Source organism: Lagenorhynchus albirostris, chromosome 5, assembly GCF_949774975.1.
Source record: "Lagenorhynchus albirostris chromosome 5, mLagAlb1.1, whole genome shotgun sequence".
In the NCBI taxonomy this organism is placed as follows: domain Eukaryota; kingdom Metazoa; phylum Chordata; class Mammalia; order Artiodactyla; family Delphinidae; genus Lagenorhynchus; species Lagenorhynchus albirostris.
The window spans coordinates 113,632,481-113,654,003 of NC_083099.1; the positions used below are offsets into that span (position 1 = coordinate 113,632,481).

Here is a 21,523-nt window from a genome sequence, read left to right on the forward strand (position 1 = left end):
ATCCACAATCCTTATTTAGTCTCTGAACTCTTAAGTTAAGTAGGTCCCTTGACAATGCAGCAAGCCTAGTCAGTGGTTGGTCATTTGAAAGGAGTACATTTTAATATTCTGAATCAGTGCATCATAGAAATGCATTCTGAATAATGCATGTCTCCTACTTTAATTACTTGTTTAATTAGTTTGTTTCAAAGCCTAGAGCAACTGCTGTTGTTCGGATGATTAGAAAATTGCTTCCAGTTGCAGAAATCTATTTCCTGTTGTTTGTTCCGGCAGTGATCGCAGACCGACCTCCCCCAGTCATTCGACAGGGTCCTGTGAATCAGACTGTAGCAGTGGATGGTACTTTAGTGCTCAGCTGTGTGGCCACAGGCAGTCCAGTGCCCACAATTCTGTGGAGAAAGGATGGAGTCCTTGTTTCAACCCAAGATTCTCGAATCAAACAGCTGGAGACCGGAGTACTACAGATCCGATATGCTAAGGTAACTTGAAATGACACCCTGGGTTTGCCATTTTGTTCCACTTTGGTTTTGCCTCCAGCAACTAGTGTTGAAGTCTCAAATTTTAGAATCAATGAAATGTTAATAACAGTATTAATATATTTTTAATTTGATGCGTTATTCTTTCAGACATTTCACTGTGTATATTAAAGATGATTTGACTCATAATTTAGCCCATGGCAAGTAGTTTAAGGTTTTATATGGAGGAGAAAAGGATGAGGATTTATGGGAGATAAAAATACCTTCCAAGTGCTGATGTGATGCATTCATTCCATATAGCATTTTTCAAAGATATCTTCCAGTATCATATTATGTGCCGTGTACTTGAAGAGTTCTTTTATTGTGAATATTTGGTTCAGAATTTTGCAATTACAGAATACTCTGCATGCAAACAATAAAGCAATGTACACGTTGAATGTACATTTCAAATCAGAATATTAAATGATGAAAGCCCACAGGTTTGTGGGAACAATTTAGGGATTTACCTTCCCAGGGCATCACATCCCATACCTGTTCTTTCAGGACTGTGTTCTTTTGCTTTGATTTTCGTTTTCATTTTAGATCAAGATCAGACAAGCTCATGAGGCATATGAAAGAATAGCCTTGACAGCAATAAACATAAATTTCGATTGCTTTATTGCCTATTGTGGGCGGCTTCTTTGGAGTTTTGGATCAACATAGCAGTTCATTTTATGTGCCACGAAAGTTAATATGTTGTACTTTTATGTGACAATGATTGTGACTTTGTTATTACAATTGCCAGAGCAAGATGACAGCATTTTTGTTTTATCTAACATTATTTGATGATAGAATTATTACCTTAGGCAGAGGTATATGGGTTCATTATGATACTGATGATTTTAACATTGAACATGTGACCTGTGTTTGTTTTCTGGCAGTCAGTCTTTCAAAGGAAGAGAGAGCATCATTCCAGCTGGAGTTTGACTTTATACTTACGAAACTGCCTTAAGTTACAGGTTAAAAAAATAAAATGAGAAAAAAGAGTGAATGCTTTAAGAAGAAATCATTTTGTGTCTATCCATTTTCTATAAATATTTGTTTATCTCTGATATCCATATGGGTGTAACTCATATAATATATGAAATATCAAGAATAGTCACTGGCTAAATTTTATTAGCCCTATTACGTGACTTATTAAATATAAAGCTATAAATTAGTAATAAAGATTAACCCTTTGAAATTAAAGTTATATAGCTCATTGTTTACTGCACGACACAGAAAATGGTGATGTTAATGCACTTAAATATTATATTTTTATTATACAGTTAGAATAACATTTTTGTCTTCTGTCTTCATGCAATATTTTACTTCACATTCAATAAAAACAAATTAAGAGGCAGTTTCTGGTTCGTGCTTTTTAATGCAAGTTATCCATATTCATGGACCATATACAAAACTATAATTGCTTTTTCAGCCCAGTGAGCTCTTGATTGTTCCAAATATTTATTTTGCATCTGTCTTCTCAGCTGGGTGACACTGGTCGGTACACCTGCATTGCATCAACCCCCAGCGGTGAAGCAACATGGAGTGCTTACATTGAAGTCCAAGGTAAATTCAATAGTATTTTACCTTAAAATAAAGCTTTTGTTTACTCACTGGTAAAAAGATGAAGAGCATGTCTTGATGCTTGAGTAGGTGGATGGGTATGATATCTACATTTATGTGCTTATCTGCGTAAACATCTTTCATCTTTTTCTTCTTTGTTAGAATTTGGAGTTCCAGTTCAGCCTCCAAGACCCACCGACCCAAATTTAATCCCTAGTGCCCCCTCAAAACCTGAAGTTACAGATGTCAGCCGAAATACAGTAACGTTGTCATGGCAACCAAATTTGAATTCAGGTGCTACTCCAACATCTTATATTATAGAAGCCTTCAGGTAGAGTGAAGACGATGTTTCCTAGTTGTTCTCTCTTTTGATTTACCATTAAATATGCATGTTCTAACTTGTGTATCTATCCTTAGCCATGCATCTGGCAGCAGCTGGCAGACCGTAGCAGAGAATGTGAAAACAGAAACATTTGCCATTAAAGGACTCAAACCTAATGCAATTTACCTTTTCCTTGTGAGGGCAGCAAATGCATATGGAATTAGTGATCCAAGCCAGATATCAGACCCAGTGAAAACACAAGGTAAATATTGATTTACTCAGCCTTGAGACATCTACTTATCTTTAGATGTTATAATTTTACAAGTAACTCATTTGTACTACATGCTAGGATTGTATATTTAACATAGGTCTATTATCCAAGTTGCTCAATTAATTTTTAATACACAGTGTCTGCATACTTTCTTATTTTCTGGACTAAGCACTCCAAGACAAGATGAATAACAGAGAAATGTTTCTCATTTTATAAATCACAAATTCAATGAGCAAAAATATTATGTGAATATTTTTGTATTATTTTCAGTTTTCTGATTTTTAAATATGACTATATGTGGGTGTAAAATTTTAATCACATAATTGTTTTTAAAATTGAGTAAATTTTATGTATGTTGAGATTAATACTCATGACCTCCTGGATGAGTTTTGAACATTGCAACCATTGCAAAAATAATTTAGGTCTGTATGTTGTTTCGCCTATCTTTCATTGCCAATTATGTGAACCATGATATATTAAACTTTTAAATGGAAACCATGTATATTTTCGTCAAAGCTGGGTTAAAGAAACAGATAAAAGGAAAAATGAACATGTTGAAGCTGCTTCTAAAAACATTTGAAATTGGAAATTTTTTCACTTGGACCACATTCTGGATACACTGCTTTTTATTGTCTTTCATGAATAGGAATTATTATTATTATTATTATTTGTGTGTGTGTGTGTGTGTGTGTGTGTGTGTGTGTGTGTGTGTGTGTGTGTGGTACGCGGGCCTCTCACCATCGTGGCCTCTCCCGCTGCGGAGCACAGGCTCCGGACGCGCAGGCTTAGCGGCCATGGCTCACAGGCCCAGCCGCTCCACGGCATGTGGGATCTTCCCGGACTGGGGCACGAACCTGTGTCCCCTGCATCGGCAGGTGGACTCTCAACCACTGCGCCACCAGGGAAGCCCAGGAATTATTTTTAACTTTCAACAGATTATTATCTCCTACCCACCTTCTCGCTCCTCCTGTTATTTTAATGTTTTAATAGTAGTAAAATTTATATATTAAAAAAAGATGAATTTGAATCAACCTTTACCTTTTTTTAAACGTATTGTCATCACAATTAAAATATACTTTATTAATATAAGATTAATAAAGAAGGGTAATTCTACATGGTAGGAATTAGAAATATAAAATTCTTTTCTCAACATACAGAGGAATCATAATGTCTCTATCTTAATTCATATATTTCCAAAGGAAAAATGGAAACTTAGTTACAGTGATAGAAACAAATTGCACACAAAAGTACTGAAAGATTTAAATTACTTTTTCCTGGTTTGGGAGAGGGTCTGCCAGCCATGTTGCATGTTTTGTCTTCTCCAGTGAGTATATAAGCAATCTTTTGGGAAGGACTTTTTGTTTCAGAATTCACTGAGAGCAAACTGAGTTGTAGAACATGCCCATGTCTGTTTCTTGCTGTGTGAAATCAACACACCCAAATGCATATATTTGCTATTATGAGTCACTTCACCAGTAGCTTTAATATTCTTGGAGCCTGCCTTAAGGCAGTTTGAGGTTTTCAATATTAGATACGCATTTGTAAAGAATGCAGAAACTATGACAGCTGTAAAGTGAACTTAAACTTTTGTCCCCAGTACAGTGGCCTCTACCCAGTAGACCTTAGGAAAAGTTTTTCATTAACTGCAGTTCTGTCATATACTCATATAAATGATTTTGTAAAATATATCCTCAACTCTTAAGTGAGGAGGTAGTCAACATCTTATCAGTGAGTTAATTTAAGTTTTTTAAAAAATTTAATCAACTTACCTTTATACATGATAGCTAGTAGAACAACTTAAAGGAAACAAACCCATGTCAACTGGAAAACTGGAAACATAGTGAAACAGTCATACAATTGTGAAATCAAAGAATTTTTCATCTCAGCTCTTCAACCTACTAGCAAGTTAGTATGTTCCCTGAGCATCAGTTCCCTCATCTATATAATGGGGCTAAAAAATCCCTACTCCACAAGATTGGACAAGGATTAAATTAGCCAATTTATGAATATACAGGGCTCATATTTCTTTTATATTATATGCCATAAGACTGTCATTGGACTTGTATTTCTTTCACTGTCTGGAATAAAAACAGAGGAAGTTCATAAAATTTGAGAAACACAGCTAGTGTGCTGAGTGAGAAAACCAGAATTAAAGGTATCTCAACAGTCTGGAATGATGGGCCAGCACTAACAAGATTAAAATTAATGGAGCAAATTTATAAGTCTGGTACTTGAACTTAGGTTTAAAAAATTAGCTGTAGAAGAATAGGCTGAGGATACTCGGCTTAAAAAGAGAGTACATGTGAGTGTGTGTCAGGTGCGTCAGGATGACTTCAGTGTTGGAAGTCAATTAGCACACCTGTCTGAGCCAACGGAGTGAGTAGTTGTCGAAGAAACAAATCTAGTCTTAGCAGAATTATATGCAGATCAAAATCTGAACTGGTCAGATCATGAAGGGAGTAATGTGTCCTATTTTGAGCGCTGCATTTTCAGGTAGACTTTTAAGAGAAAGACAGTGAGGATGGTTGGTGAGGCTGCACTAAAGGCTGAAAACCACATCATTGGAAAAGAAATCCAAAGACTTGGCACATTTAACCCCCAAAATAACAACGTTAGACTTGGGCTTGACTTTTTCTTCCTTAATATTTTAAGAGTAAGATATGCTTATTCTAACTCCAGGCACTAAAACAAGCCAATGAGTGGAAGTTAACATTGAGGCAGATTTCATCGTCTAGTACTTAGACTGCTTTTGAGACACACCGAAGCCGAGCTGAGTCAGGCCATAGCAGGAGCCTGGGGAAGAACCTGGGAAAATCCAGTTGAAGGGTACAGAACGTGTAAGCAGTTAGGAGAAGAGCCAGGGGTAGAGGGAATTCAGGAAAGACTTGTTGGAAGTTGATTCACAAGGGAGCAGGCATAATTTCTTTAATTACTTCTGCAGCATGGCTGCAAAAATAGTCTTCCCCAAGTGGGCATTTCTATGAATGAGCTGGGTCTTTAAGTTGCACAGATCCAGGGCATGGTTTCCTGTTCAGGAGTCAGGTAGACCTAGGTCGCAGTTGGAGTTGGAGCCCTGTCCCAGTGTAATCAAAATGTGCTTTCCCAAATACAAGATTTGATAATGCAAGGAAGATGACATGAGCACCTAGCAAGTGGGAGTGGGCTGGGGGGTAGACGTTGCTGAGATGAGGGTAGTTGTTGCCACTGTTAGTACTGTTCTTTATCCATGTTCTGTCCACACAGCATTCTTGAGCCCTATCTTTTAAAGAATATGCACACAGACATAGAATGTACAGAATATGTGTATACTATAGATAATAAGAGACCAGTTATTGTAAATAATGAAGGGGGGCCTGGATAATGCCCCCCCCTCAGAGATTATGTATAGGGAGCTCCAATACTGGGGAAATAATGGGAGTAGAATCATATCTGAGATTTCCTCCAAGTTTAATTCTGAATGTTGGGAAGACATTTCACACTATAATACATTTCTTTCAGGAGGAGAAGGAAAGCAAGAACAATAAAGGGACCAATTAATACGTCTCAATATTACATTATTAGACATTACTTTCCATTTTTCTTTCCGATGAGGAATTTTCTAAAATAATATTCTATTGCCAAAATGGTTACACTAGGGATTTCATGAAGGGATTAGCTGGCATGTTACCTCAACCAGAGAAATTAGAGATTGCCATGCAAATTATAGTAGTTACCTTTTAAAATGATTACTAAGACACTTCCTAAAAGGTAGACGATTCCCTGAGGATGGAAGTTTACATGTGAGAGGACATGTTTAGAAGCTAATATAATATGTTTGATATGTGTGTGTTTTCCATACAGTAATTCACTTTAACTCAACTAATGTTTATCAACACATTCTATATGTATGGAACTGTGCTAGGTATTCTGGGTTCATAAAAATTGACCCAATCCCTACCTTCAAGAAGAGGACTTTATATGCCTTAAAAAATGCAGTTCTCACAAAAATCCCCTCCTCAGAAGTAGCTTCCATTGATATTGCCATTTGACAGATGAGGTAACTGAAAAATAGTGAGGTTAAGAAATCTTCCCAATATTACATGGCTGTCGAGTTGCTAAGTTGGGGAGTTGCCAAATCTGTCTTATTCCAAGAACTCCACTCTTACCCTAGAGATAGATGGTAGCTAAAGTTGTAGGAGCAATGGAGACCAGTAGAGAAGTAAATCTGCCTGAGATGGAAAAGTTACAATCAAGTGCTTTCTGGCTCTAGTCTGTGAAAATAGGTAGCCTGAAGACCGATATGAGCCAAAGCTATTCCAAAGGTCTGATAAACTATGAGAAGCCAAAACTATCTCAGGTTTTCTCATTTTGCTTATTTATAAGTTTATAAATCAAGGTTATTACATCTAAGGGTTTTGAATAGCACTCTTTTTTTTTTTTTTTTTTTTTTTTTTGCGGTACGCGGGCCTCTTACTGTTGTGGCCTCTTCCGTTGCGGAGCACAGGCTCCAGACACGCAGGCTCAGCGACCATGGCTCACGGGCCCAGCCGCTCCGCCGCATGTGGGATCTTCCCGGACCGGGGCACGAACCAACGTCCTCTGCATCGGCAGGGGGATTTTCAGCCTCTGCACCACCAGGGAAACCCCTGAATAGCACTCTTGTTCTGTCTTGTCTTTCATTTGCTTGCCTTCCATGGACTTCATCAAACATACTTACCAACCTCATTTTTTAAAATTTTTATTGGAGTATAGCTGACTTACACTGTTGTGTTAGTTTCAGGTGTACAGCAAAGTGAATATTATATGCACATATGCATATGTCCACTCTCTTTTAGATTCTTTTCCCATATAGCTGACCTCATTTTTTTTTTTTGTTTAGCCACGCCATGAGGCATGTGGGAATCTTAGTTCCCAGCCAGGGATCGAACCCTTACCCCCTGCAGTGGAAGCTCAGAGTCTTTTTTTTTTTTTTTTTCAGATCTGTTCTCTCTTTCTATGAGTTTGTTTGTTTGCTTGTTTGTTTTTGAAGTATAATTGACCTACAACACTGTGTTAGTTCCTGTTACGTAACATAGTCATTCGATATTTCTATATATTTCAAAGTGATCACCAGCATGTCTAGTTACCATATGTCAACATACAAAGACATTACATAGTTATTGACTACATATCCCACCCTGTGCATTTCATACCTGTGAGTCATTTATTTTGCAACTGGAAGTTTGCAAAGAGGTATGAACTTCCAGTTGACTTGCATTCTTAACCAAGAAACTTAGATCCCATGAATAAGGTGGTCTGGGGTAGTGAAAAGAGCATGCATGATTTGTGTCCAAAGGCCTGGCTTTTACTGCCTGCTCATGGATGCTGTGGCCTTGGAGCAGGTGTTCAGTCTTTCTGTAGCCAAGTTCCCTTCCTTGAACACTGGCAGCGCGGAGTCTTAACCATTGGACCATCAGGGAAGTCCCCAACCACATTTTTCATATTCATGTTTTTGTGTTCTATCCGACCTCAGTTCTTTAAAAGTATTTAATCATTCATAAAACTAAAATTCTTGTTTCTGTTGCTTGTGCGATGGAAAGTAATCCGGAATATATGTGCCAAGATACAGTACTTTGAGAAGGAGAATTATGGATATTAGAAAAATCTTAATTTTCTTCTCTTGTTCATCCTGTGTTCCCTTTTACTACTGTAAACAAAGCAAAGCATCTGTACTTAGAAAATCTCTTTAGAAACAGGCAATTTTTATCAAGTACAGACTTCTTAGTAAGTTTAACAAAACACCCTCTTGTTGGGAAAAAAGTGCAACATAAATGAACACTAGTAGCAATTTAATTCTTACTATGTTCTTGGTCTCCTTTCCAAAAATGTTGGTGTTCTTGAGATTTAGAACTCTTTATTGAACCTTTCTGACAGTGATACAATAACTAAACTAAACCAAACCATCAATTAAATAGATGTTAAGTACTCTTTTCTCATCAGATTTGTTTTGTTCTGTTCTATTCTGTTTTATTCTGTCTTATCCTATGCTATCCTATTGTGTTGGTGGTTCCTGTGTCCTCCATCATAACCATTAACTTATCATATATCTTATTTGGGAAGCTATCCAGGTTCATCTTATACGGTGAGGATGTCTTTTTGTGCTTGCTTTTCACTTATGTGTGTCCATTCTCTCCATTACTCATCTGCTGTGCTGCAAATCCTGGCTCTTTTCTTTCTGGCATAGTTAGGATCAGTACAGAAGGTTGTGTAACAAACTCAGAGGAGATTGCATAGGCTCCTCATCTTTGGCAAGAAAGTGATCATTACATGATAGGAGGAGCCCTCAAATGCCGCTGTTTGCCATTGTTATCTTTGCCTCCTGCTCTTTATTGCTGTCTCCATGCCCTCTGCTTGTTGTCTCTCTCTATATGTCCTATCCTCCTGACTCTGGTAAAAAGGTTAAGTTGTTCCTATTTTATTCTGTATCACAGGTTGGAATTATCCTTCACAGTTGGAATGCTTCTTCTTTTCTGAGAGTTTTCTATGAATGAAAGGATTGTTTCCCCCATGCTTTCATTCAAGTCAGTTGCATTGTCTAGGATCTGACACAGTCTCCTTGGATTGTTGCAGATGTTCCCCCAACAAGTCAGGGGGTGGATCACAAGCAGGTTCAGCGAGAACTGGGAGATGTCGTACTGCATCTCCACAACCCCACCGTCCTTTCTTCCTCTGCGGTCGAAGTGCACTGGACAGTGAGTCGTTGTTGCTGCCATAATATTTGATCTCAGTTTTAATAAGCAGATGACTTTGGAAGATCATTACCTGAAAAAATATATGTATATATAGAGAGATGCAACAGATAGTTAAATTATATATATCTGTTGCTTACCTCTCTACCAATGATAACTTTATAATGTAAGCATTGTTTATTATGGTAGCTGTGAAATGGCTTTAAACAGAGAAAAATTTCATCTTGTGTGTATTTTATATTATGCTGCAGTAATGAACTTTACCAGTCTCAGACGAAACAAATTATATATTCATAGTACTATAACGATAGGATCATTAGCATATGAATTTTTTAAACTGAAAAGTATTTCTGAATAATATTAAGTAGTCTTTTAAAATTAGGAAGTGGAAAAATACATTTTATTTCCTCATCCCCTTGACACTCTGACTTACCTCTAGATATCTGTTGTGGAAGTGCCATGATGCCTCACATTTCTGCATGAAGCATAGAAATTAGTATCTAATATTGTACGTAAAGGCTGCAAAAGCGGACGTATTACAAAAGATAGTGATTTGTTTTCAGTATTCTACTTTATGTAAACTAGAAAACTGTGGAATGAAGTCAGATAGAATTTTTTGGCATTGTGTCACATTTAATTTTCATAATTTTCTAAAAAGTCAATAAAAGGACATGAATGGTTGCATTTTTATTTGTCATTTTAACAGGTGGACCAACAGTCTCAGTATATTCAAGGATACAAAATTCTTTATCGCCCATTTGGAGCCAGCCATGGTGAATCGGAGTGGTTAGTTTTTGAAGTGAGGACTCCAACCAAAAATAGCGTGGTTATCCCTGATCTCAAAAAAGGAGTCAACTATGAAATTAAGGCTCGTCCTTTTTTTAATGAATTTCAAGGAGCAGATAGTGAAATTAAATTTGCCAAAACCCTAGAAGAAGGCAAGTATAACGAAATGTGCGGTTACTATGCATTGCAATACTTTTTTGTTAGGCTTTTATTAACTTAATGGAAAAGTATGAATGACATTAAGTCATAATATTAGTGACATTAATTGTTAACTGTTTTGATAGTGAGCATTGTATTTTGTTAATAGGATTTATTTAATTAGAACTACTAAAAACCAAAATTCTATTATACTCGACTTGCTTTAGTAGTGGCCTATCTAAAAATGTGCGAATGTGTACATTGTGTTACTTAATGACATATTGGATGTATTTAATTATTCAGAACTAAGATTCACATTTAAAGATGCAATTATCCTCAATTTGCTTGTCTTTCCATTAATTATTTTTCATTCATTTATCAAATGTTATTTTGAGTGATGATCCGTAAATAAGGTGAGTAATGTTTTGGTTTGCCTGGGACCTTCTGGACTTAGCATTTTATGCCTCATGTCCCTGGAAACCCCTCAGCTCTAGACAAACCAGTATGTTTGGACACTCTATAACTAGAGATTAAAAATTAGTATTTACGTAAAGGTTAAAGGTTACATGTCACAAGTGTACTCTTTAAAAATAACCAGAATTTTTCCTAAAATGTCTTTATTACTTTGATTACAATAAATTATAGGATACAGTTAATAACATGGATGGTTAATATTTATCTTTATGCTTTTGAACATTTTTAGGGAGAACATGGGACTAGGGTTACAGGGTAGGAGAAAGAGGAATTCTCCTGGGATGTTTTGTGGAGATAATCTATATAACTTTGGTTATGGAAAACTCACAATAACAATAGGTTAGCGATATCGAGGAAAAACAAATAGTTTGGGACTATTCAAATTGAATGAGATACATCTTTAAAACATATACATATATGGATATAAATTTTATATGTTTTTGTTTAAATGTTAAATGCCTGCTTTCAGTGTTCTCTAGTGTGCTCATAATATATCTACTTTTTAAAACAATTTCATAGCACCCAGTGCCCCACCCCAAAGTGTAACTGTATCAAAGCATGATGGAAATGGAACTGCAATTCTTGTCAGTTGGCAGCCACCTCCTGAAGATACTCAGAATGGAATGGTCCAAGAGTACAAGGTAAATACATATATAGCAATTTACTGATGGACACCGCTCTCCCCTGCAGAAAAAAAAAAAAAAAAGCAACCTTGGTTAAATTGTTCATGGATATTTGGCGCCATCTGCTGGTCCACACAGCAGCATGTAAAATTATTTTTAAAATACTTTCCTTTTTATTCAATAATTGTGGAATAATTTTTTCTTAAGCCATTTGAAAAAAATAATTTAAAAGAGAGAATTTACCTGGTCACAGTACATATAGGTACATATAATTTCACACAAACAACAAACGTAAAGGCTAATAAAAGAATCTCTTTTTTTTTCCCCTTAAAAAACAGCTTAAATACATTTTGCAGAACTAGTTTGCCCCATGGAATTGTATCAGATATGGTTTGATTTCTTTCTTTTAGCATGTTTGGAATTTTGTAACATTGGAGCTTAGTTGGAAAAATTGTTTTATTGTGCCTGAAAATTCTTTTATAAACCTTGTTTTCATCACAAAATTTTATGTCTCAGAGGAAATTCAATTATAAACTTCTGTATATATTTAAATGAATTTTTTAAACATATGATGTATTGTCAAGTAATGTAATCCAGTGATTCTGAATAATTATTTTTACCTGTGAAGTTATCAGCTCTAATCATTGAATTTAGAGAGGCTTATATAGATTCATCTCCAGCAAATATTTTCAAGCATGCCAAGGTACAATAAAAATTAAGAACATGAGATGTATCCTGTTAATGAATATACATTAAAGCACAGTTTTAATGAGCTATGATAAATGAATAAACGATAGATTGAATTAGGGAAATCTCAATAGAGAGTAAATTTTATGTGTATTTTTTCAACACTTATGTAAACACACTACATACTAGAAGACTTTTAACTGTAAAACATGTATTTCTATAGACACTGAAATATATGTATATATATTTCAGTATATATGTCCATTATACCTCAGTATTTTTCTAGTTACTAGCTAAATTATGATACTTTGTAAATTATCTCATATATGTAAGAATTTATATATGTTTATTGATATGAAACTGATGCTAAGAAGGTGAACACATTTACCTTCTACAGGTAGTTATATGCTAACATCAGAATCACTTATGGAATCATGTTCCAAATATAGGTGCCTGGCCACCATTTTCAGAGATTCTGATTCAGCAAGTCTAATAAGGCCCTTGCATATATACTTTGGTAGATCTTTCCAGGTGATTCTGTTGTGCACTTTTGGATAAAACCCAAATAAAGATCATAAGTGTACTTTTGAGTACCAAATTAATTTGTACAATGACCAAATATACTGAGCTCAATTTTAGGTATAACAGTTTATTTTAAAATGATTTTTAAAAACAAACTAAAACCTCTGTATGACAGTTGCATGTATTTTAAAAGGGCAACATATTTTTAAAGTATTTAAAATACTGCCATAAATGTGCTGTGGATATTTTAGGGTATTTCAGTCATTAAAAGGTAAGAGTCTCTACACTTTCAAGTGCCTTCTCATGAGTTTCAAGGTTATTTCAAGACTGGGAAGTGATGGGGTGCTATGGTTCAGTCCAGAAAAATAAACCGTCATAGAGATTTTCAAGCATATAAAATGCGGCGATGTCTCAGCTCTTAAGCGAAATTGTGTAATGTAGGCATTTTCCCCTAAGAGTCAAAACTCATTTCTCTCCTAAAGAAATGTGAAAGGGTGGATTTCACTTAACTTCATGGTCAATTTAAAATAATAAAATGCCTTTCACAACCTGATTGACTGGTACAAAATCAGTTTGTGGCTTTGGTTCAGCTGTGTAATGTAATTGAGGGAGAAAAAATCACAAAGGACTCTTTATTTCCAAATGGTCAGACCCTGGTATAGAGTCTGACCATTTGTTGGTATTATGCATTGAAATTATATTAAAATAATATTAACTTTCAAAGAAAAAAAATTGAAGGCCCTTGCCCATGTGATAGAGGACACTGACACTCTTAGATTTATTTGAAATCCCATTTCCTGTTACAGTTTAGACAATAGGCTACTTGAAACTAATCCTACACCTTGCTTAAGGACATCGTAAAGCACATAGAGCATGTTTTACTACTCCATGGATCATTTTCTTATAGAAACTGAGTCCAAATACTGTCATGCATCATATTCAAGCTCTATAACATTGCAAAAGATCACTCTAATAATTAAATACTCCGTTAGTAAAATTTAAATTAAGGATTATCGCATAGTTCAGAAATCTTAATTTCCTGAAAATAATTTCCTACCACAAATATCAACGTTAATGAGACATACAATAATTTTCTTATTAGGAGAATATTTTTCTTTTAAATCAAATATGTATTGTTATTCTTTATGATCTTATGTATGTTATTAAAGGCTAATTAAAATTACTGTAAATACAAGATCAGAGTGCTATGTTTCTTTCATTTTTCTTTTCAGCGCTATTTTTCTTTCAAATTTTTCTTTCATTTTCAACCTACCATAGGTGGAATAAATCCTAGAATGATCCTTATTCTTTATGTTCAGTTTTATTTTTAAAAACCATGTTTATGCCAAGATACTTTAGATTATTCAGAAGCTCTCTCTTTTTAAATCAACTGTTTCTCGATTTTGACACGAAAGGTGATGGGACTGTGACAGCACCAGGGAATTTTATCTAGAGAACTGTTGAAGTAAAGTATTAGACACAGAGTTTCCTACTCATTTTTGTTTTGTGATATCTGGTCAGCTAGTATTATGCAAGTCCAGAGTAGGAATGCAAATACTGAATGATAATAGGTAAGTTATTGTTCTTTATCTAGATGTATACAGCTTTTTGCAAGTTCCTTTTATTTTTTCCTGGCATATAATTTCTAGGTGTTAAAAAAACAAAAAAGTCCTGATGATAAGGTTAAGAACCAGGGTCTTGGTAGAATCATTTGTAGAATCATCTGATATAATCCTTTGTAGAAACTTTTATAGAATCACCTGGTATAATCCTTTAAAAGTATATAAGAAAGTTCAAGGAGGCCTTTAAGGTACTACTAAGGTACTACTAGGTTTGACTAGAAGAGTCTTCTCAGACTAGATCCAGGGGAAAAATGACTTTTGAAACTTCCTACATTAGGTTCATGATAGGTCTGAACTCTGTCTAAGTCTAAAACCACAGTGCTGATCTTTGCATTAACTTATATAATTTGTTGTGTTCTTCTTATAGGTTTGGTGTCTGGGCAATGAAACTCGATACCATATAAACAAGACAGTAGATGGTTCCACCTTTTCTGTGGTTATTCCCTCACTGGTTCCTGGGATCCGGTATAGCGTAGAGGTGGCAGCCAGCACTGGGGCGGGAGCCGGGGTGAAGAGTGAGCCACAGTTCATCCAGTTAGGTGAGTGCCAATGCAGATCTGGTTTGAAAGACATATCAGTGTACCCACTGTCCTGCTTTTCTTTTTGGTATATAGTGGAGCCAACCATTGCAAGTTGAATAGGCTATGGAATGTGGCAATAGAATTATGAAAATGACGGTGTTAGCTTTATTTTACCTATCTATAATATCACAACTGAATTTAAACTTATCCAAGCACACATTTTTAAATGATATTTTAAGCAAAAGGCCGTCAGTATTGTGTCATCCTAATCCTGTCCTATTGAATTTTTTTCATCTTTTCAATAAATACTATTAATTGAGCAATAAGGATGCCTCAGGGAACAGGAAAGATGCAGTCTGCACCTGCATGGAACTTACAGTGGTTTGGGTTTAAAAAGAAACAACTTAAACTAGGTATTGGAAGTTTACAGCAATATGTAATTTATATTCACCATTTATGTGTCTTTAAAATTGTATTGCTTTTGATAACAAAAAAGGTAGATTGAGATGTAAAAGAGCATTGGAATATGACATATGCTAATTACTTAGAAAGTTAAAAATGCAATGTGTGCTTCAAAAGTGGTTAGATGAATAAAAAAGAAACACAAAAACCTGACAGAAGCCTTAGTTACCACACTTCATGATAGACAATGTGGCATGAACATAAAATTCAAATTTATTGGTTACCAGTAAAATCTGAAACAAACAATAAAAAAACAGCACCAAAATTATAAATGGAAAGGGGAGAGAAAACGGTCAGATATTAAGAGGTGACATTTAAATTAAGATACTAAGAAGTATATAGTCAACTTTGTTTGTTCCTTTCACATCAGAAGTTAAGCATTAGTAATATTTCATGCCAGTTGCTAAATTATGAAAATGAATCAGATACATGAATCTTTATATATCACAAATAAGTATATAGTACTGTTGCATGTTGATAATATTGATGACATCTTAGAAATTATTTCAGAACAAAATTAAGAAGCATTCCACTGTGAATAAACTTTGTTGCTGTACGTAATGAACTTTGCATTCAATTTGGAAACAGCTATTGATGTTCCAGTGTTAAGACTGCTACCCGCTGTAACAGATAACACTTGCAGAACTTCTGGAGTGTAATATAATAAAGTCTACCTGAAGTCCAATGGTTGTAGCTATGGAGGGTCACAGGCTGATGAGGCGTCCCTTCTTTAACACGGGGCTTCCAAGGTTGACCCTGGGCCAGAAGAAAGGAAGAAAAGAAACACATAGTGTGGAGGAGGGTTTAAATGGCACATGTCTGGAAATGGTGCACATCACTGCTGCACAGAGCTTAGTCTTGTGATTCCAAACAGATGAATGGCAACACTGCAAAATCAAGTAACTGGCTAGGGAGCTACCTCCCAACAACTCTATGCTATGAGAGTACCATTCACGTCTTTAGTGGAGAGCTGGCTGCTTCTGCCACAGCCATTGGCCAGAATTTGATTTTTGGATTATCTTTTACAACGAGCACTTTGTTTTTCAACAGAGATTATAATATACACAACTTTTAAGCAAAAAGAGCTTCATGGTTTATTTCTGGTTCATTTATTCCAAAATTTTTAGGCAATACCGAAAACTATGTTTAAAAATTGCTTGATGTATCTGTTACAACGTTATCTAAGGTATGGGGGAAAATAGTCCGAACATAGATCTTTTTACTCAAATAGTTGCCTAGTTTTGTGAAAAGTCAGTATTAACTTATTAAAACTGAAATTAAAAGTTACATGGTGATGACCTTATACATTGTCATGTCATTTACTTATTTTGTATAATATATGACTTTCAGTACTGGGTTTTCAAATATGAATTAGAAAAAGGACCATGTGTAATTTTATTTATTTAAGATTTAAATCATGGGATTTAAGGGTCAAATTGGTTTTCTTGAAATTATAGATGTGTTCCAATTTTCCATATCTTAATATAGCCTCAGCTGCAGTGAGACAAAGACTGAGGTACAGAGAGGCCATTTTAATTCATTAGTCACACCACACTTTATTCTGTTAAGCCCATCTGGTCGTCTGCATGGAACCTCTCTTGGCTGTTTGCATAAAATCTGAAGCTACCCAACTTAACCTTGCACAAATAACCATGAAATCTATAAACCTAGCAGATACAAAGGGTGTAGTAGAAAAAGAAGAGTCAGCTTGGTGAACTTTCAGAGGATGAAGTGCTTGTAGGATAACCATAGATAAAAGAGTCTGGAACATGAAATAAAACTTTCAGTCAACAAACAGTTGAAGGCAGGTGACGACAACTGCTTGTGAAAATAGGTTTTTCAGACTTGACCCTCCATAGAATGAAATCTGGAATTCTGTTCAAGAAAAAAGCAAATAAAAAACACACGCATGGGCTTCCCTGGTGGTGCAGTGGTTGAGAGTCTGCCTGCCGATGCAGGGGACACAGGTTCGTGCCCCGGTGTGGGAAGATCCCACATGCCGCGGAGCGGCTGGGCCCGTGAGCCATGGCTGCTGAGCCTGCACGTCCGGAGCCTGTGCTCCACAATGGGAGAGGCCACAACAGTGAGAGGCCCGCGTACTGCAAAAAAAAAAAAACCACACGCATGCACAACATGAGTAGCAATTTAGCCTTTTTACATAGAAAGGGGTGCTATTTTCCTAAGACTGTTTCCTTAGCCATTGAATGCTACTTATTTTACCTGCCAGTGTCTTAACAGGATGCAATGTCATTTAATAAGAAAAAATAATCAGTAAGCATTTTTTTTCTGTTTGAGAAATGTTATTCATAACTAATGAGTTATACCAATTATTTTTCTTGGAAAAAAATAGAGTTTTGGACTGAAACAAATGTTTCTACTTTAAAGCAGGTGGTGTTAGCAGAACATTTTCAGAGTCAAATGCACGGGCTTCAGTAGTTGTGGCACACGGGCTCAGTAGTTGTGGCGCATGGGCTTAGTTGCTCCGAGAATAGCAATAAATTCTATCAATTTTTAATTCTTGAATCAAAATAGCTGACAGAAAACAGGAGACTTTTTGACTATTCATAACACTTGATAATTCTTGCCCATATTTAATGAACGTTCTTATAGCTATTGCTGGCCATGTTCATTATTTTAAAAGAAAGATTTTTCATAGTTCTTTCAATGGTAACATGATTTTAATTTTTCATTGTTTTTTTATTAATGATTCTGAATTTTTTTTTTTTTTTTTTTTTTTTTTTTGCGGTACGTGGGCCTCTCACTGCTGTGGCCCCTTCTCGCTGTGGAGCACAGGCTCTGGACGGACGCGCAGGCTCAGCGGCCGTGGCCCACGGGCCCAGCCGCTCCGCAGCACGCGGGATCCTCCCAGACCGGGGCACGAACCCGCGGTCGTGCATCGGTAGGCGGACTCCCAACCACTGCACCACCAGGGAAGCCCAACGATTCTGAATTTTTATAGACCCTTCTAAACATAGTTTCAAACAATGTGTTTCTGAGGCAGTTAAGCGTCTTAGACTATTCAAGGGTGAGAGGAGGGGAGATACACACACACACACACACACACACACACACACACACACACTTCTTTTCATTGTCTCATTGAGTTTTACACCCAAATTAACCGAAAGACGGCTTTTCAGATTCTCATGGAAACCCCGTGTCACCTGAGGACCAAGTCAGCCTTGCTCAGCAGATCTCAGACGTTGTGAAGCAGCCAGCGTTCATCGCAGGAATCGGGGCAGCCTGCTGGATCATCCTTATGGTTTTTAGCATCTGGCTCTACCGACACCGGAAGAAGAGAAATGGGCTGACTAGTACTTATGCGGGTATCAGAAAAGGTATTAGCTTTCCTAAGCTTTCCATATTTTACTGTGTTTACATAACTCTTCATTTCAATCTGTGACTCCAAGTTATTCATGATTACGCATATGCTATATGAAATTATTTTAATATATAAAGATCTTCAAAAGTGCTTTTATTTTATTGCAGTATCTAGGTATAACCTCCTCTTGAGTATCAGTACTACAAATAGGCTTATCAGTTTCAGGCCCAGTTCCTTTAAAATATATTTCACCAGGGTAGGTCTACCCTTCGTTGCGATACCATTCCCTTGTTCTCTTAGGGAATTACTTTATATTCTGGAGGAAACTTTTTAATCTCCTTGTCACAGGAATTATAAATACAAGCTTTGGACTGTCGCACAACTTTAAAGGGCATGTTGTTGCCCTTTGTAAAGCTAAAGAGATTATTTATAAATAATGATATTTCCGATTATTTCTGATTATTTATAAAATAGTTTCTTGATAAATGTGCTTCAGTTTTCAGAGAGAGGAGGTTTAGAACTTTTTTATTGTTAAATTTAAAGTTGCAGAGCTGAATATGTATATACTGTTAATGGGTGATGATGATTTGTTAAAAATGTGTTTACAGTTTAGAAGAGAACGTTTATATAACTGCAATTGTTTACAATTTTATGGACGAGCCAAATATGCTAAGGATTTCACAGACATTTTTTACCACATATTCTCGAAGTCTGTAGGTTGGTGGTTTGTATTTTATATTTTGTGATGAGGTTGTTAACACTATCAGATAGATAATCCTTTTGCCTTTCCCTCCTCAAATAGCTTCATCCGCTCTGGGCATCAGATCTGGGCTCTAAGGCAGGGTGATTGTAAGTCCCAGTTTTCAGGCCACCGTCCCAATTTATGTCTTTAGTCCAACTAAATTATTTACAGTGCTCCTTTGGCTCTTAAAATTGTCCTTGTTTTTGGATGGCAAATTACACACTCACCCTAGTTATAGGGTCCACACTTAGGTCTAAGATAACACTTTTGCTGCAAAGCAAATTTAAAGAGGATGACCAGTAAACACATACCTCCCTGCACCATCACCACCCTTTAAAAAGAATTGTCTACATATTTCCTAAGTGAACATTTCCTGTGTGGCTTGGCCAAGCCATTTCTCTGATCAATGATATGGCAAAGTCAGAATTTGTTAGTGCTAGCTAGACCTCTTCTCAATGAAAAGTTCTATTGAATATCCCTGTACGCTTGTAAAACAGTCTGGGACAACAGTCTTAAAATATTTGTGCCCTTGGTCCCAAGGTGTCTTGCCAAGAGTCAACACAAATTCATCACCCACACTGTGGAAATCCATGAATGTGCCTCGTGTCCACGACTCCACAGCAATCTCTTCGTGTACCTACGTTCACCTTAGTGTTATCATCCTTAAATATGTCTTTTTCAGATATGTGTCCTATGCAGAGATAAAGCAAAATGTCAGTATCCCTGCCTGTGAAATGGAAAACGAGGGCTGGGAGGTTACCGCAGAGAGACTGGTTGCTCGTTACGTATACAAAGTAGATCAATGTCAGGCACACGTGTTACCGTATAAAACCTTTGCTGAAAACCAAGGCAGAGAAGGGGTTTGTGGGTGTCTGTGTGTTGTGAAGCCGGGCAGGGGCAGGCTGTTGGGAGTTGTGTGTTTGAAATCCCATTTGAATGAAGAAAAGTGACTAATTAACGTCTAGACGTAGAGTCTCCTGAATTCCCCAGGAATCCTGTATTTTTTATTGCCATGAAGTCTGATAGCTGTGTAGTTGTAACAATTGAATGCTCTCTCTTGTCTTGAAATCTAAATATGTGACATGAAACCCTCTCCCCTTCTGAAATGTTTCTTTTCTTTTACTAATGTACTTTAAGCATGCCGGCAAATGCCTATGTGCTCTTTCTGCAAAACCTGTTAAACTAATATCATCGTCCTTTTAACTAGCTTGTGTTTAAGCAGAACTCATAGAACATAATTACAAATGTAATTGGTGAGCATTCGATTCTGCTTTCCTCACTTTGCCGTGTTAGCACTTTTTCATAATTCTGGTTGTATGCAGTTTTGAAAAGTGCATCCTGAAATCTTAAATTGTCTATGCCCAGAACAATGCTGGTAATTCTAAGAAAAAAGGAAGTGAAATATTTTAAAGAAATCAATAGGCTGTTGACCTATAAACCATCAAACCAGAGTGTGACTTTCGGGTAATAGTGAGGATTTTTATCATTTCCCCCCTACATTTATCCGGAGGTGTGCCCTCTGCTCGTACCCCTTGTCCACATACGTAGCGGGAGTTTATTTTATTACTGGAAGCTTTGAGAATTAAGTTGTCCTTTGGTGTACAAGCTGTAAAAAATTCATTTAGACAGAACTCTTTTCATCTCTTCTTCAATTCCTTAAACTGAGGTTAGCGGTGGGCTAGGAATACTGACGGGGACCTTTCATTTTTTGCCTGTGTCCTTTTGATTGCAAATTAATGTTCAGGCACTGCATTCTTGCTCGAGTAGCTTTACTTTCAAATGTACCTCTTTATTATTTTTTATGAGGACTAGTTACTATGGCTCTGAATTTTTGATTGTAGCTAAATTACTTTGACTCTCTGAAAAGACCTGACTGAAAGAAGACACAGTAGAATTCCTAAGACAGAGACCGCTGTGCAGCAAAGGAAGCCCAGTGTATAAACCGGATCCCCAGCATTGAGGGTTTTGTTTTTGTTCCTCCTAGTACGCTCAGAAATAAAATGGTTTGGTAAGAAGTGACAGTTGTAAAGGATGCTACAGCATTTGAATTTGCAACCCCAGTGCTCTAATCTTCAAGTAAATTTCTTGGAGAAGTTCAAATGTGAAGTGGCAGCTTTTTGATCCGTGATAAGTAATCAACATTCTAGTTTGTGTGTATTAAGGATTTCTTAAAAGCAAATTTTAGTCTACAAGGAAGTAATGTAGATTTCCTTGCTTTCTTTACCAGAGCAGTGTTTACTTTAAATTAACGTGAAGAGCTT

At 36.3% G+C, this 21,523-nt stretch overlaps 1 protein-coding gene across 1 annotated transcript in view; it reads left to right on the forward strand.

The window, feature by feature from the left end:
* The first annotated feature begins 215 nt into the window (after positions 1–215).
* Positions 216–21,523, forward strand: part of ROBO1 (roundabout guidance receptor 1) — a 74,527-nt gene continuing 53,219 nt past the window's right edge. The window contains exons 1-9 of the mRNA XM_060150751.1: positions 216–479; positions 1,985–2,066; positions 2,226–2,394; positions 2,481–2,647; positions 9,245–9,366; positions 10,070–10,301; positions 11,281–11,402; positions 14,583–14,754; positions 18,339–18,536. Coding sequence (XP_060006734.1) covers positions 216–479; positions 1,985–2,066; positions 2,226–2,394; positions 2,481–2,647; positions 9,245–9,366; positions 10,070–10,301; positions 11,281–11,402; positions 14,583–14,754; positions 18,339–18,536 — 1,528 coding nt within the window. The remainder of the gene's footprint in view (positions 480–1,984; positions 2,067–2,225; positions 2,395–2,480; positions 2,648–9,244; positions 9,367–10,069; positions 10,302–11,280; positions 11,403–14,582; positions 14,755–18,338; positions 18,537–21,523) is intronic.